Here is an 18,493-nt window from a genome sequence, read left to right as displayed (position 1 = left end):
CGCAACATCCCAATCCCAAAGGTACCTACCAGTTCATCAATACACCTGCCGATGCTGATGTCATATCAAAGTTCGTTAATAAATGTCAGTCAATCGCCGCACATAATGGTACGATGTAGTTCAAGGTATCTGAAAATATTCTGCTTCTGGCTTTTTTAATGCTATAGGTTTCTTTATTGGATTTATTTTGTTTTATTTGTACACTAATGAATAGATACGTGGGCGAGCGAATCACGCAGAGTAATGTCGTTCGATCCGTACATGTCGTTTATTCCTAACTTGGTCGTGGCTGGCGACGACGACGACGAATTTATTCACTCGGTCACGTGTTTGTAGTGTTCATAAGGTTCTAATAATCGACCTCATAAATCATTCTTCGAATTTATCGCAAGTAGCCGGACAGGGACAGATATTGTAACAGCTACTGTAATCAGTATGGTGAGAAATATATTTCTGATGTGTCGGTTGTGCACCTTGTTTATTATTTTTTCCCATCAATACCTACTTCAGTACTTCATGATAAATCAATGGTGAAATCATTTTCTCAGCTTGAGGAACTTTGGACTTCGGTTGAGGGGGTCTTAATTTTCAGTCAGTTCACATTCATCTTAATTTGGATTTTTGCATCAATTGAATCAGCTCTGAGAACGTCAACCGGGTGTCTTATTTTTCAAGCTATACGAACTTTAAAACAACACTGAAGCTTATAAAATTCAAGTCGATGCGATCTCGCCAATCAGAAATACTGATCTTAAAACACCTTGCCACATGGTAAGTCTCTTGAAACATAAACAATTAAATAATCATCGAGGTAAAAGTGAATCTACTAAGTATAATGAAGTGCAAGTCTCAAGTTTCAACTTCACTAACCCACTAAACCCGATCGACTGAACTTGAACTTGAATCTAAACAATCGCACAAAGAATGTCGTCTATGAAACAATTACAATACTTCGTAGCATTAATCCCCAGCGATCTGTAAGAAGCACAGACCAAAGGAAGGTCATTAGATGGAAACGATTAAAAACCGGGTATACTCACGAGAAACTCTCAGCAAAAGAATTTTAAATGCAGACAATGCACTGCGAATGCGACACAAAATAGGTATGTACCTATCCGATTATAGATAATTAACGTCGTATGAAGTACCCTTCCTACCGACACTATAGGGTAATATTGCATGCGCTATTGCAGATACCTATTTCGCTTTCATATGGTGAGATATACATTAACCATGAATGACGTTTGTGTAAAAGAACTTAATGCAATTGATTAAGAGAGAAAAATATAGAGAAGTTTGTCCAACTTGAAAGAAAGTCAAGGCTAATATGGTAAATCACGTGCTTTATCGTATATGGTCTATGAGAGTGAAAAAACTGTTTAGTTTTTTAAAAATGTACCATAATGTTCACTTACTGTTACTATTGAATAAAATACTGAACAAAGATAGACAGAGATGGAGAGAGCATTTTCAATTAGAATATTTCATAAGGTTACGGTAAATTTACGCGGTTTCTTAAGACGCAAACGCGACATTTATAGGTTTGTGCAGCACGATGACGGTTTAAATTCGTTTTATAATTTGTTATATATTCCTTATTTTTATTACCTACGTTGAAAATGAACCAGTACCTGTTTGCGGAACGATTAACGTATATTACCGTAGTCGAGGGGGTATAATAATTTATTCATACTTGCATTTTTTTTACGTACGAGAGGCGAGTATGTGGAACAAATTTCACTACATGGCGTAAATGATCAATTAAATAATCACCGGGTTATAATATTTCGATTAACAAATTAACCGGTGAGATTAATTACATTCACATTTTGCGCATAATCGATCGATGACGAAGGTGTAGGTATTATAGCAAATAGATCAGTTTTTGAATCCATCCCTAAATTCGACGACTTTCTTGCAAGGGGATATCACCTAAGTATCTATTTTCTTATCCTCCGGCTTTGAATTGGTTCCACGAAAGTTGGATGGTATAAAAAATGTCAGAATTTAAATTTACGAATGATATCAGATTGATTTCTCCACCTTGGGTGTAGTTTCGAATATCTAAAGATGCGTTGCACGGCAGAATAAATATTTTACTATAGGATTTAGGACCCCAAAATTAAAAGGAGCACCTGTTTTGGCTTTAGATTCCAGAAGCCCCACATTTGATTATCTCAAAATTTTTCCAAGCTCTCGAGATATTTATTGGCCATTTACTGTAGAAAGGATTTTTCTTTTGAAGTAAATTTGGGACCCACTACATCTTCTGCAGATCAAAATTTTGCACTTGATATCAAAATTTGGTACGTATAGTTGCCTTAACTTGTACCCCATAACAGTCTAAAATCAATGCCTATTGACTAATCCCTTCTTGTCTCTACGCGTATACACATATTTTATAAAAATAATTCTCTGACATTTCAAAAGACTCGAAAATTAATTTTTAAATCTTTGACTTGCTGAGACATTTTAATTACCTGTATTTTTTCAATTTTTTGAAAATGTAATTCCGAAACTTATTAAATCATTTTTTACTGAATTGAATTGGACGAGCATCATACTCAGCTAATCGAAGTCTCCAGAAAAATTCAATTTTCTTCATTGAGTAGGTATTCGAAATTCAATAAACTGGATGAAAAACCCTGGAAACTGTTGAAACAGTTGGATCGACTGAATGAAGAAAAATAGGTACTCAAATTATGCTTTCAGATCAAATTTCAGTTGCTCAATTTCCTTTTTTGATTGTTGTCAAATTTTTAAAAATTCAACATTGGCTCACAATTTTTTAATAAGAAATTTACGACACTTCTTGATTTTGAGAAAAATGAAAATTTTCCATACAATAGGGGACAAAATACTTGGCAATTTTAAACAATTTGTCAAAAATTGGTGGGAAAATCCATTTGGACGGCTGAAATTTCGGTTTTAAAGGGGATTTAAAACATTTTTTTCAAAAATTTAACTTTTATTTGTTTTTAAAACCGGTGGCATTCGAATAATGTATGTAAATGAATTGATCATATCTATTTTTTTATTGCATTAAAAAGACTGATGCTTTAGAATCGGAAGATTTTATTAATCTTTCATTTTATGCAGAAAAATCACGTCATCAAAATTGAATGGAATGGCAATTGTGAAATGGCTGCAATAACTTTTTGTGAAAATGTCGAAAAATGATAAATTAAGTTAAAGGTAAAAAGGAACCTTTTAGCGAGAAGTTGTTAAATTAGGAAAAATAACTCTTGCTTCTCAGTTTTTACTATTTATTAGTGCAAAGCTTATCAAACACCAAGTATTCATCATCAGAGACGTTTTTTTCACCTTCTATTTTATCATTAAGATCACTTCTTGAATGAAATTTTCAAAAAGTTTTACAAGGAAGAAAGAGAAAAAATCAAGCAACCACCAAACCAAATTTTGAGCACTGAGTTCTATTTTTTTGCTTTTTAGGAAATTTTTAAAAATTCAATTTTGGATAATTTTTCATGAATAACTAAAAATTGAATCGAATTGAGGTAAACATAGGCATTGAAATTTCCCATTTTGTAAATATTTTCATAGAAGGGCCTAAATGTGAAATAATACTTTTTTTTGCAAATGTCATAAAAAATAAAAATCTGCTTGGAAAGCTGAAATTTTGGTTATGTACAAGTCATTTAGGGAAAAAAATCAGCTCCTGAATGGCTGGAAATTTTACACATGAAACAGAGGTCGATTTTAGAGATAAGTATATGAGAGGATCAACTCATCAAAGACTGAATTTGATGTTACCTGGAGTTAGAAAACACAACGCAGACACGTTTGAATCTTTTAGCTGGAATATTCGAGTTTCTAAAAAATTAGTAGATATGTAATTTCAATAAAACTCTATAAACTCCAAAGAAAGACGTGTTGATTCTCCTCCCCGTTCTCTTCCTTTTGGTTTATTTCTGTCTATACATACAGAAAATGAAAGACATGTTGAGATTCAAGAATGACTGAAAAAAGTGAAATACCCATTTGCTGAGTACGTACACGTATAATTATCAAAATACCAGAGTTTTCGTCATGCCGGGACTCATCACCCGGGTGCAAGAAGAGAATTTGAGCAATTTAAAAATCTGAATTCTGAAACCGTCCCAGGGTACATTTCTGTTTATTCGAGTTGGTGTTAGGTATTTTGTTTTGTTTTTTTTCAAATACTTATATCAGCGAACGAATTCACCTGCTGGTAAAATTTTTCAGATACTCTTCTCAGCCCCGAGTGTAGGATAAAATGACGAGAAATTAGTGAAAATGCATAGCTTATTGGTTAATTACAAGGTATCGCGGTGCGTTGGTTTAAGGTCATTAAATGTATGATCGATATACCATTTGTCTACTTTCTCATCGCCAAATACGTCTCGCTAAAGTAAGGTTTTTATTCTAATACGTATGACTTTTTAACTCGTCATAATGTTCGGTTTCCAACCGCATATGTGATGAGAGGGCGGCAAAGAGAAGAGGATTCGCTGCGATCCGCAACCTATGGATACTTTCGCCATCGACTTCGATGACGCCACGTTGTGTAAACACTTCTTGATTTTTTTCCTCTTCTTCATCTCCTGCCCTAAAGGACTTGCCAATTGACATGCCGTTATACGGAGGTGAAAAATTCTATGTAGATGAAAGGTCCATCCACACGATGAGGTATCCAATCCACCGAAGCGTGAAATTGCTCGGAAACACTTGTCGGTTACGAACGGCTCATAAATCATGACGCCTGTGACCGTTAACGGTTTGTTATTAATTAAGACATTGCAACCATTTTTTTCTTTTTTTTTTTTTTGGTTCTTTTTTTCATTCTAAATCCAGATAATTCGCACTTATACATATCTACCATTGAAATTACAGTCTTCATACCGGTAGTCTCTTATGGTTATTAATCTTTACCTAGAAAAATGTATTTTACACTTTTTTTTCTATCCTATACGAGATACAAAATGAACTATATTGTATAGTACAGTAGTAAGTAATAAATCCTCCGGTGGTATTCACCTTTCAACTTCGAACGTGCGCTTCGGTTACCGGTAAAGAATACGAGAAACAATGTGATCCATACAGATAATTGAAACATGTTTTCTAGTTTAGTCGGTGAATAAAATATGTAGTTCAAGTTAAACCTTACCGGTTTTTCGATTTATTTTTAAACACGTTTACTTTCGATGATATATTTTTAAATTACACCGACTCGCGTGCAGTAGGCAGGTAAAGGTATATCTTTATGTGCAGCCAGTGATACGTGGTGTATTGTTCCGTGTGTACCATATAGGTAATTTTTTCGTCGCCAGAGTCGTTTTTCAGGCCAAACGGTTGAGTAATTCGGTGAAAAATCGCATTTGACAAAATTCATAACGAGTCACCGTTACTTAAGGCGATATTTTCGTCGAACTAATTAGTTCGCAGCAGTGATGCCATAATTAGGCGAGGTTTTTCAAATGTGCAAAATATGTAGAAGTCTCATCTAGGGTATCTGTACTGTTTGAGTGCGTTCGGAATTGTATTGTACGCATAAATCGCGAATGGTATCGTGAGATATTTATTCGCATTTATGCCTATATAGCTGCTAGCTAATTCCCACGTGAGCTTCGTGTTGACCTTAACCATTCGATAGAAAATATTGAACCGATTTGGCTAAATTATTGTATACATGAGTGCCATTCATTTTGTACGCCAACGTAGGTATATCTCACGTAACATGAGTAAGAAAATATTGAATTTATCCAAACCGGTGGTTCACAAAAATCTTCACAAGTAATACGAATAATCAAAGCATATGAAGAGTGATATTCCAAAACTCGCTTTGTCCATTTTCACAACTTTTCAGGAGAGAGGAAAAACAGTTTCCCTTTAAACGGGTAAATTGGATTTTTAGGCGAGTTTAGCACTTTATTTGGGTGGATTTATGATGTAGGAGTGTAGGTATACATTTCATCCACTAAATACTGCTGAAAAAAATTTCAATGAAAATGCACAAAGCGCGTTTTGGAACATTATTTTTTTAAAAAATTTTTACTGAATTGGTTATTTAGGTGACTTTAACACCTCATTTTGGTAGGTTGATGATGTAGGAATGTGAGTTAATACTTCATCTACCAGGTACCGCTGAAAACTCAACTTTGACAAAAATGGACAAAGCGAGTTTTGGAATATCACTCTTCATATATTTATATACTACCCTTTTTCAATTCGTCAATTTGACAAATGGCATTAAACACCTCAATCACTTCGATAGTGCCTTATTCGTGAATCAAAACTCAAAATTTTCAGAAAAAACATGCCAAATTTTGATGGAGTTTCACAAATTCTCAGAGCAAAATTATTAGAGAGTCAGAATGAAAAGATAAGTGTAGGTATATAAAACCATCCGTCACCAGTGGAACAGAAATTAGAAAGAGTAGGAGGATCAGTGTGGATTTTCCTTTTATATGATGGCGGGGAAGGGTATACCTAAGTACTTGACTTTGTTCAATAAAAATATGCTCAGTTTTCCCAAGACTCACAGACAACATTTTTTGAAAGTGATGAGCCTAAAATGTCTAAAAATGATTAATGAACTTACCTACCTCAGAACCATTGAGAATCAATAGGAGGCCGGGTCAAACGTAATTTCTAGGAACAAAATTATATAGAAGAGGTATTTGAGAAGGGGGAGGGGAAGCGGGGTTGACTGAAAATTTGCCGATAGATGGGTCGTCGTCTTGGTCGCACTCCTTTACAAGAGATAGCGTATACTTCCATCTATATGTATATTAGCGTATCTGATAGTTTCTTTCAGGGTCTTACAGGGAGAGTTGGCCAGTGAGTTTGTTTTGTTGTTAACATCTCCGAGTCCGATCGTTTCCTCCCTCTTGTCGTTCTTCCTTGAATTTTCCCCAGTACCTGCACTAGCATGAAAATACCGTTTTCGGTTTTCTTATATTTTATGAGCTAAATACTTTAGCTTTCTATTCTTTATATCTTCTACAACAACTTTCCGCTCCTCTCCTATTCTTGCTAATACTTCCTGGTTGGTAATGGTAATGAAGTCCTTCCATGAGATCCGTATAGTAGCCTTCGATAGCATCACAATACCAATTTTGCAAATTAATATAGTATCCATCATCATAATAATAACGCATCACCCCACGCAGCACGGGGGTTTCGTGACCATTCCAGTTATGTAATCCTGGGGGTGAGCATTTGTGCTACTGCTCTCTGTCATGTGTGCTTCTCTTGCATTTGGCAAAGCTGCAGCCTGTTGCCTTGCAAATGGAGTCAGTCCACTGAGCTGAGGATCAATCATCCTCTGGCTCCTTCTACTCTGCCTTGCACAAATATCATCTCCATGGCATCCGCTCTTGTGAACTGTCCAAAGTACTTGAGTATCCGGCCAAGGACCACCACAGATAGTTGTTTAGTCACACCAATTTCACTCAGTATCGAGGCATTAGTTCTTTTTGCTGTCCAAGGAATTCTCAGCAGTCGCCTCCAGCACCACATTTCCATCGCCTTGATCGGCTTGATCAGTCACTGATTCCCTTTGTGAATGGTCCAAGCAAATATTTTTTATCAACTCACAATACTATGGCAACTCCATCGAAAAATGGTGTTTTATCCTCCCAGTGGCCTGGTGCAAAACTAATTTCACCCCACGCATCTGATATGCTGATTCAAATCTCGCGGACGTGCGAGATTCAAACCAGTTATAAAACAACCAATCGGAGCATTTTTGATAAGAGTTAGTTTTAACCCAGGTGGTTCAGATCGCGCTCTTGTAGTGACAAAAACACTCAATGTATTTTAAATGGAGTTGCTAGTATTGTTAGTTGATAGTATTTGGTCCAAGTCTCTAATGCGTACAGGAATACAGAGAAGACCAACGCATTGACTAGTCAAATTTTAAGGGTCCTGCTTATTCCTAAATCAGTCCATATTTGTTTCAAACGAGTCATCACAGTTTTGGTGAGCTGGCAGCGGTGATGTGTCTCAGTGTCACTAAGGTACTGTAACCCAGGTATGCCAGACTCCCATTTTGTTCCTCACTTTCAAAAATTGTTGTTTTTCAATTCAAGGTTTTTATGACGGAATTTCTGGCATAGAATGAAAGTAATCATTGAATTAGAGCACATGCTGTGAGTTTCACACAATTTCAAACTATTTTTACCCCGAAAATGAAGTGCTAAGTTTGCCGAATTCCCATATAGGTACTGCAATGCTAAGTTCATCAAACCAGGACCAAAATGGCCATCTGACATACCTGGTTTGTAGTACCCTAAGTGTCACCTGTGTCACATCCACCAGTGTTCTCAATGATGGATCCAAGGTAGGAGAATCGCTTTATGACTTCAGTTCCATCAACTTCCTGAATCTCTAGCAAATTATTACTTAGTTGGCCTGTCAATTATCATTCCAGTTGATCAGTAGGCCATATCTTACACCGACTACTTCCAGGCACTTGAGCAGCATGTACAATGGACATGTACTTGACACTTGAATGACTATTATAAAAATTTTCATCTGTTTTGGATTTTAGGGGGCCAACAGCCAAAACGTTAATTTTCTAAATTTAAAAAAGAAACAAATTGGCCCGAGCAAAAGAAGGGCAAAAGTATTTGAAAATTTAATTTCAAAAGGCCCAAAAATGATGCAATTTTTTTAGGATGTTGATGCTAAAAAAAAGAGGACAGGCCCAAGCAAAGGGAGGCCAAAAACTTCTAAAAATTTGTATTTTGAGAAAATTAAAAATTATGTTTTTTATGTGAGTTCATTTTTTGGCTCTTGAAATTTTAGAATTTAAAATATTTTTTTTAGGATGTTAATTTTGAAAAAGGAAAGGGAACAGGCCCAGGTGAGGGTGAAAGCTCTTGAAAATTTGTATTTTGAGAGGCGTAGAAACGATATTTTTTATGCAAAGAAGTTTATTTTTTCACTAAAATTATAACTTTAAAAGTTAAATAATACCTACGTTTTTTAGAAAAAATTTTCAAAAATTTGTGTTTTGAGAAGTACACAAACAGGATTTTTTCATCAGAGGCTTTTTTTTACCGGGCCTTCCAGAAAACGTGAGCGCGGGGTGAGCTGTCTCCTTTGCCCCCTCTCAACAGCCCTGACCTACCTACCTACCTGGTTACTTCATTTTCGACATAGGTATGAAACAAACAAGAAAAATTCAGAGTCAAGATACCTACCTACCTACTGTAGGATATTTTCAAAGTTAAAAGAGCTACAGTGCAAACAAAAATTCTATAGAAATTAGCCCTAACATTCGTTTCTATATTATACTGAATATCAAAATATCAGAAACTCTAGTTTTTTCAATTTCAAAGAAACAATACACTTTATATTTTGTTTTCAGGAGCATGGGATGCGAATTGTAAGGTAATTTTAGAGATAGGTAAATCATTAAAATATAAACAGACTTTCTTTTTTAATCCCATGAAACTGTGTTTCAAAATATACTACCTAATGCTTTATGTGGGTAAGTGGGTATCTAAAGTTATCCCTTCAATTTCTCGAGTAAGCTTTTTAACTTGCAAAAAGACCTAAGTTATTTATTTCCAAATTCAATTCGTTCATTTTGGGAAACACTCGTTTCCCAGACACCTTAGATTCGCCAAAAAAATATTGAAAAATCTTTTCTGTGTTTCACAACGAAAAGGGCAAAAGTTCATAAACAAGTTTGCTGTGTCCTCGAAGCACACCAAAAGTAAACCTTTGTTTTGAAATTTCGCAGCCAAAAATCGATAATTTCATTCACTATTTGAGAAAACGAGCTTTAAGAAACTCAAGAACAAAACGACACTCCCTCCGAAGTGTGAAAATTCACAGTTAATTACATTTTGAAAACTTTCACCACCACAGAGTTAATCACATTAGATTAGTTTTGCGAACAAGGCATCCACTCAGGCTAAAATTATAACTCGAACGTATAATTTACTCTTTTATAATGTAATCGATTCGAGTTAGCGAAATACGTATACTCGGCTATAGGTATAAATCAGTTCAAACAACACAAATGGGTAATACAATTAAGGCACGAAACTTACGTAATACTTAAGTATGATTTTCAAAGTGAGAAAATCGATGATAGAAAAATTTTAAAGTTGGTATTATCGAGCTTCGTCGTACTGAGTATAGGTGTTATTACAGTTTTAAACAGGTGAGTGATAAAACCTGCAGGTCATTAGGGAATGAATCGTATACGTGATTTATGTTTTCGATTGACACAGTTTTTCACTTAAGTATCTTTTTTCGATCGTTTGATTTAAAATATAGTACTCATCGTGTTTCTGGTTACCTATACTTACTTATTACCGGTGTTTATAAATCCTTGGATTTCCTTTTACCTTGGAAAGGGATTGTAGGCTACATTTAGGAAATGCGTCGCGTCGTTATTTTGATTTCTTACATAGGAGGAGAGATGATTTAAGTTGAAGGAAATTGAAACATCGGGGTGTGATGACAATACACTCTCGTGTATTATTCTCTTAGGTAACACGGATTCACAAAGGTCAATATGTTTATGGACAGACGAGTTGAGAAGTACGAATTAAATCACCGCTGAGCGGTAATTTTCACATAATAAGCTACTTTATAGTCGATATTTGCCGATGAAAAATAAAAAGAAAGTTACCAACCTTAGGTAAGTATATGTATTTACTTAAGACATTTTTTTTTTTTACGATGGAGAGTTAAATGGATAATTAAAACTTCATAAGATCACGTGACCAAGGAAGCTACCATAATCGTATAATGACTCTATTACAATTGCTCGCGCCGCGTTTTTTTTCCGATGTTTTTTTTTTCATTCAACGAATCTCACACATAGCCAACTTAATGAAAAATCTCCACATTTGTCGATCAATTTAGAAACCCATAAAACTATAATAAATCAAGTTAGAAAGTCAAAATCAACCTAGTACTTGGTCAACAATCACACTTACACTTTTAACTACCTACTTGTATATTCTGCTGGAGTCATTAAACTAATAAAACCACTTTACCTAAGTTATGAATGAGTTATTTTGAGTTTATGAATGCATGTATATTTTAAGACAACTGTCCCTGAAATTGAAACATCGAGAGTTTTAGATGATAATTTTTCTGCAGTAAAAATCGAGGATGTGCAGATTTCAAAAATTAGCCTCTGTTTTCATAAATTCTAGATTAGGCACCTAAAACACCACAGCAGAGTAGAGCACACGTATACCTACCTCTTCCAATATAATTACTTTTTTATTCAATTTGTTTTAAGAATAGGAGAAATGATCCTCATTTCTTCAGAAATCTTTCTGCGACAGTTTGAAAAATTGAAGTCATTTTGCCTAAATACCTGTTCATGGAGAAAAATTTGATTCTGTGGTAATACTTTAAACAGTGCCATCGACGAGGGGAGCAAGTGGGACAATTTTCCCTATCTGGGCCCACGTTTTTCGAAGAGATCGCATTTTTTGAAAAAAGCTTGTGATCTTCATTTTTAGAATAGAAAATTTATGTATAATCATCATTTTTGAACATAAAATCAAAACTTGATTTGTTTTTTGAATAGGTAGTAGCTAGGTATGCAAATTTTATTTTTGAAGAGAAAATCCAAACTTTAAAAAAAATAAATGCAAGTTTGATTTTTGAAGAAAAAAAATGAAAAGGAACTTCATTTTTAAACAGAAAATAGGAACTACACAAAATCTTGGTTTTTGTAGAAAAACTGAAAACTTTATTTTTGATGAGAAAATGGAAACTTTATTGAAACAAAAGTTGAAACTTTGCTTTAAAAAAAATTTCTTATTGTGAAAAAATTTCTCGAAAGAAAAGTCCTTTACATACAGGAGAAAAAACTCTTTCCAAAAATTGCTTGTCTCGAAATAAAATTTGTTTTTCACCTAAACTTTCAAAAATGAAGGAAACTTTTTATTTGCGAAAACTTTATTTTGAAAACAGAAGAAATTTCTCGAATATTTTTTTTTTGGAAACGAAATTACATTTTTTTAAGGGAGGAGGCATCTCATCAAACAAAATTTGTGGAAAAATTCTGTTTTGTAATTTTCGACCTCAATTTAAAAAAAAAAAAAAAAAAACATAAAAGTTGCTTTATTAGAGAAGAGAGGAATGTGAAAAATTATTTTCAGGAGGCCCTCATTTTTTGCCCCGAACCCACATTGGCTTTCGGTGGCACTGACCTCAAATTTTGAGTACCTAATTGAATTTTCAGACAATGAATTCACTTGTATTGAAATTTTGTAAAAAAAAAAAAATGAAAGTACCTAATACGCTTTTGAATGTTTTTTTAATTCGCCTCTCTCCTCTCTACTTTCTTGTCTGATGATAGTCGAAATTCAATAGATTATTTTTTGCGTCGTTTTCAAAAATTTTGATGCTCACTCGTACTTCTTTTATTCAGCACTGTCCTCCCTCTCCACCCTCTTTTCCAAAAATAGCCATAAATTCAATTCAATAAATAAGTTTTTTTGTTCTGTTTTTCAACATTTTAGGAATGTGCCTCGTTTGTGACCCAACTACCCATTTTTTTTCTTAATTTCGAGGAAAAAACAGTTTCTACCTTATTCAAATACTTCCTTATCATCCATAACAATCTAATTATAAACATCAAGATTAAACATGATCAAGCGAGGTTACTTTTGCAAAAACATGCTCTCGCCATTTTTCATTTTATAATTAGCAAATTTTGTAAACAGAACAGTAGCAGGTGTTTATTCGCTGATAGAACGTGCCTTTGAAATAAACGTCACAAAAAGCGTCGACATTTTAATTGTAGGTACAAGTAGAATGTTGATTTTATCGCGCAAAAACTTGAACTTTGACAAGTTATCCTTTGATGTTGAAATATTAAAGGGTGAAATCCTCGATACTATAGAACTGATGAGGCGTTTGATACACACAGCCTACTCTACCGAATTAAAATCTCTTCTTTACCTTTTGCCTACACTTTGAAATCGCTCTGAGAAGAAATTCATCGTCATTCAAAATTGACCCAAATATTGTGCTAATTTCGTACGATATAGAGGAATGTTTTTGGAGCAAAAAAAAAACAAAACGAGGAGAATTACCGAACTATGCGGTGAAAAATTACATAAGGTTTGGAGAAAAAAAAATTGTAAACAATTTAAATTTTTGCCGATCATAATGATGGTGTATCTATCTATCGCTAAACGTACCTAATAATATAAAGTGTCCAGTAGAAAAAAAATGTATCGTGATAAATTCACGTGCTACGAGCGTTGAAAAAAAAATACCATAGAGTTCTGGTGTAAAATAAGACTGGTCGAACGTTCGATAATAAATTACATAACGAATTATAAAAACGCTATTTTACCAACCACTACAAGCTTAATGAATCCATCACGAATGATGAATGAAGTGTTTCATCTCGATGATGTCCTAAATTATATCTGTGTGCTTTTGAATGATGCTACCGACACCGTGGTCGTAACTAGAGATTTTATTCCTAATTAGTAATTTGATAGGATTGCTGTGTAAAGTGAGTTATACAGGTTACCTACACTAGAGCCTTGGTTTTTAATCGATCTTGAAACAATTGTTTGAATGTTTCGAAAACCATCAAGACGAGCTTTTTGTTGGTTTATTTTTGGAATTATTTCACGAATGATGACGACTGCTTGGTTTTAATATCTACAAAAGACGGCTTATTTTTTAATTAAAAAATTTTCTTTTGAAAATTTTGTATTTTTAACGCGAACGAACATTATTTTTTTTCGCGAGGATATTTTTATTTCATATTATGAAACGTTTCGCGAGCTGAATTAATTTTAGAAGAAAAATAATCACAGATGAGAGATACCTGCGAGTTTGAGAAACACTTGTAAACGAGAAGAAAATTTATGTATATTTTATAGTATAGGTACATGTTGAATCAGGGTCAATGTAGTTCAACACGTTTGTTTTTCTTCGTTCTTGCTCGAGTTCATTTCAAGTCACACTAGGTCAGTAAAAACTTAACAAGACCTTGATACCTTATGAATGAAAACTGCACATTGCACCTGCGTGACTTTTTTTTCTCTCTCTCGAGTAGGTATTTTACGCTCAAAATACTCCAATATACTACGATATGCTAATCGAGTTAACTTTACGAGTAGGTATAAGTTGTTCGAATCACTCACCATTTCTTTTTTTAACTTTCGGCTTGACTGTTGAATTGGCTGCGGTTGACGATGCGGTACTAGTTTCAGTGCTCACTTTAATCGCAGAACTAACATCGAATTCTATAATAACCGATAAAAAGCACAAAAACAAACAACACCGGTACAAAAAATTCGTTTTCGGCATTTTTTCAAATTAGATAATATTTCAACTTGGTAAATGAAAAAATTAACACCACAACGGTACGATAAAAAAATTTCCGAAATCGAAACGACAAACTTTACATTTATGATGAGCTTTAAAAAAAATTGAAAAATGAAAAAACTTTGAAATAAAAAAAAATAAAACGTTGACGACTAGGACGAAGCTCGAGACAGAGTCATTTTTCGCAACGCCATAATGGATAACTGAATAACTCCAGAGGAACGGTTTTACCTCTTTCACTGGAACTCGATGGTATTTCTCCTTGCATATGCCGGTCCACACGGGTATAACGGGTAGTGGGCAGGTACGACTGTGGTAATCACAACTGCAGAAGAAAGGGAATTCACCTTCTCTTTCGATCGCGACGTTGTCTGGCTACGGATATAATCCCGAGCCCGAAGATATAGCGAATTTATAAATCGTAACGATCCTTTAATTTTAATTATTTGCGCTTTGCGGCTCTCCTATGGTAAATCCAACGGGCCCATGTTTATGGCTGAGGAGGGAATGGTACCCTACGATACGTATCATTGAGAATGTCGTATCGTTCTGTTGTCTTTGTCTGCCAAATACATAATTGGATTTGATAATTTTCCAACAATACCAACCAAGTCGATGAAGGTGTTATTCGAGTAGCCTACGGATTTTTCCCGATAATTGATGCGGTATTGAGGATTTCCGAAGACTACGATGGGAGGTAAGAGAATATGGTAATTTTCTTAGGAAAATTCCTCTTTCGTATCAACAATTGGTAAGTTTGATGGTGGAGTTTAGGTTAGCAGGCGAAGAGTAAGTCAAGGACGCGGATAGGTGGGGAAAATTTTCGTGCGTATGAGGAATCTAATGGATTCGTTCCAAATTTTAGGAAAACGATTGTAGAAAAATTGATTTTCGTCGGAATTTAAATTTTTGTTTGTATTTTATGTTGCAGTCAGGTATGTGAGTTTTTCATGTAGGTAAGTACATATTTAATCGAGGTCCATCAACGCTCAGAAAATTAAGTTTGCGGGAAGAAACACATTGTCGAGGGATGAAGGGGGAGGTGCTTCGCTATCAACGTAAAGCTGCTCCATTGATGAGTTTTCGTAACAAAAGTCAGAAAAATTGGGATTATTTGGAACAAAAAAAAATTGGCATGCGTTCGATCGAAATTTGGCACTTCTGTTAGTAAAACATTCACGCATGACCTTTGAAAAACAATAAAAAAGAAAAAGAAAAAAAACACAAAAGTATACATAGGCACCTAATTAATATGACCAAAAGAAGGGGTATGGATTTGAAGAAAAGTTACCTTAATTTAAAAATGAAACATTTTAAATCATAAATACAGGAGAAGAATGATTGCAGATTTTTCAGATCTGATCGGTCAATTTAAATCCATTTTCAACATGAGAAACCCTTCATTACTTTGGCAGAAAAAAGATTGAGAATTATCTAAAGTTGTCAATCTTACATACTAAAAATTTGGGGTTGTTCCTTTTTTTTTTTTTTTTTTGCCCAATGAAAGATTAGATACAGCATTTTGATCGAGACAAATAAAAATCACAAGTTTAGGTAGGTATGTAGAAATATTGATTTTTTTAAATGTTTGAATTTCGTACACTTTTTTGCAATTACCTACCTAGAAGTTCAATTTTGAAAAATATTGCATTGAATTTTTCCGCAGAATTGAAATACATACTTTGATAGTGACTCTTTTTTTACAAACATTTTCGGCGAATTCTCGAAATTCATTTTTTTTTTGGTGAGTGGTTACCGATTTTGATAGGTGTTTGATGTTTGAAAAAATTTACGATAAAAAGTTAGAATTTTGAAAATTGCTCAAAATGATGATGAAAAAGATAGTAATCTGAGTATTTTTTGAATCCTTGAGTGTAAATTCACCGCCGTTTTTTGCAAATTGAAGTTTCAATGGCAGGAAATGTACCTAGCAAAAAATCAATTCTAAAGAAGGTGAATCGCGGTTTTCGACCCTTCTACTCTCGAAATCACCCAAACTGAATTTATCGGGTGAAACTAACACAATCCTCACGAGTGCGCAGTAATCGATTTGGCCTGATTTTTTCTAAAAATACATAAAAGGATCCCTAGGGTAGTTCATCACAAAATTTATTGCTGACCAATTGCAAAGGTACGGATTCCACAGGGGTCCAAAAGTGTCAAAATTTCGATTTTTTGGACAACTATTCAACCAATAAAAAATTTTTAAAAAGTGCCTTAACAGTACCAACAAGTGGCTCCCAGAATATATCAAGCGACACAATTTTTGAGCCTCGAATTTTCGAAAAATGGTTCAAAAAGTGGTCGAAAAATGTGATTGGGCAGCTACTTTGGGAATCGCCTTTTTTAGTCATAAATGAGTTTGAGGGCAGTTTCGGGACTGCGCACCTAAAAGGGTATTTCTGAGCCCATAGTTTTCAAAAAATTGTCCAAAACAGATTCGAAATATGTGATTGGACAGCTACTACATTTGGGAATCTTCTTTTATAGATACTCGTACAAGTCGGTTTTCCTGTGGTTTGGGGGCAATTTCGAATCTGGGCATCCAAAAAGATATTTTTAGGCCCAAAATTTTGGAAAAATTGATCAAAATCAGTCTAAGCATAAGATTGGGCAGCTAAAACTCTGGAAGTCGTAAATTTAGTCACAAGTCGAGTTTTCTGTAGCTTTGGGCGCAATTTTGGGCCTGCGTAACCGTAAGAGAACTTTTAGGTGGCTACATTTTCAAAAAATTGTCCCATAAAATAACAGAAAAATGCGATTGGACCACTACTACTTCTTTAGGAATCATCTTTTTTTTTGTCACAAGCCGAGTTTTTGACGATTTCAAAAGTTGTAGCAGCCCAATTGCATTTTTCGACCATTTTTGATTAATTTTTTGAAAATGTTGGCCCCAAAAAGCCCTTTAAAATCAAAAAAAATTTTATTCAAAAATTCATTCATGTAAACATTTTTCAAATTTTAAATTCTTTCTACAAATGTTCAATCCAAAAATCTGCTTGAGGTTCAGAATAGCTCAAAACCACAACAATAAATTGATGTGGGAGATTAAAAATGGTGTATAGGTAATAGACCAAACTTCGGAGTCCTTTTCATTTTGATCAAATTTTAATATTTTAGTCGAAAAATATATTTTAGAATTACGTAGATTTTGAAAAATTTTGAAAATCAAGAAATACAAATATAAATTAGTTATTGAGGGGGGGGGGGTCTTTTGGAAAAAAAGTAGTAAAATATCGAAATATAACGTCACGTTTTTCTCGCTCTTGTCAAAAGTGCCTACTAAAATACGATGGTTGTGAAAATATTATAACCTCGATGGAAGATTTCCCAAGTTTTTTGCCTAAATTCACTTTTCAAGATTTGGTGTTTTTTTTTTGAAAAATTTGGAACCAAAACACACCCAAAGATCAAAGTTTAAATAAGATCTAGTAAGAAGACAGATACCTACTTGATACCTTCTTGTAGATTGAATTACAAAAGGCACGTCTTGAAACCCCCCACACACAAAGGTAGAATTTCCCTCTTGCGTTAAAATAGGGACTCTAAACGTACCTATGTGTGCGTAATTTAAATTAAATTCAAAAATGACCACAGATGTAGTTTCCCAGAATGGTGACTGAGTGACTGAAAAGTTTCCCTCACACAAACAGGTATCCTTGCTTTGAATATTTCCCCTTTCATTGAAACAATATCTTGATCAGTTTTTCATCTAATTTTTGCACTGAGAAGAAAACCTACAAACACCCATACAACTCAGCACCTTGTGATTTTTCCATTCAATCTGCATGGTGAGATACTATTCAATTTATAAGATTACCATCGCGTACGCCCATCACCGTTTAATCAACCGTTCCACGCATATTTACTAATTTGGCCCTAAAGGAATACTCTTCGTCCTTTTATAGCCTACTACTCTAGATCAAACGGATCGAGATCACCTTTCTTTATAAATACATGTAGTACTACGCGTAAGTATACTCCATTTAATACAACTTATGTATCTATAGGTACCTGTAGGTACGTACAAAATCCAACGAAATCAAACCACTGATTCTCCAATCACTTCGACTTATGTAATCGAAACGATTAATAACTCGAATTTTATGACAGCTACGACATTTTATCTAGTTCGGTTCATCGCGCCGAGATATTTTTTTATTTTGAATGA

General features: G+C 34.3%; 2 protein-coding genes and 1 long non-coding RNA gene across 3 annotated transcripts in view; 1 reads left to right on the top strand and 2 right to left on the bottom strand.

Annotated features, from left to right (window-relative positions):
- The window catches only part of stw (straw), a 121,001-nt gene extending 106,323 nt beyond the window's left edge, over window positions 1–14,678 (bottom strand). The window contains exon 1 of the mRNA XM_065358561.1: window positions 14,139–14,678. Within this exon, the coding sequence (XP_065214633.1) occupies window positions 14,139–14,304 (166 nt within the window). The 5' untranslated portion in view covers window positions 14,305–14,678. The remainder of the gene's footprint in view (window positions 1–14,138) is intronic.
- Window positions 1–18,493, bottom strand: part of RpS10b (Ribosomal protein S10b) — a 139,639-nt gene that overhangs the window by 120,266 nt on the left and 880 nt on the right. The gene's annotated exons all lie outside the window — the stretch shown is intronic.
- Window positions 281–18,493, top strand: part of LOC135841556 (uncharacterized) — a 29,259-nt gene continuing 11,046 nt past the window's right edge. The window contains exon 1 of the long non-coding RNA XR_010557940.1: window positions 281–771. This is a non-coding gene — a long non-coding RNA (uncharacterized LOC135841556). The remainder of the gene's footprint in view (window positions 772–18,493) is intronic.

This window comes from Planococcus citri, chromosome 3, assembly GCF_950023065.1.
Source record: "Planococcus citri chromosome 3, ihPlaCitr1.1, whole genome shotgun sequence".
In the NCBI taxonomy this organism is placed as follows: domain Eukaryota; kingdom Metazoa; phylum Arthropoda; class Insecta; order Hemiptera; family Pseudococcidae; genus Planococcus; species Planococcus citri.
This window is presented reverse-complemented; position numbering and strand designations above follow the sequence as displayed.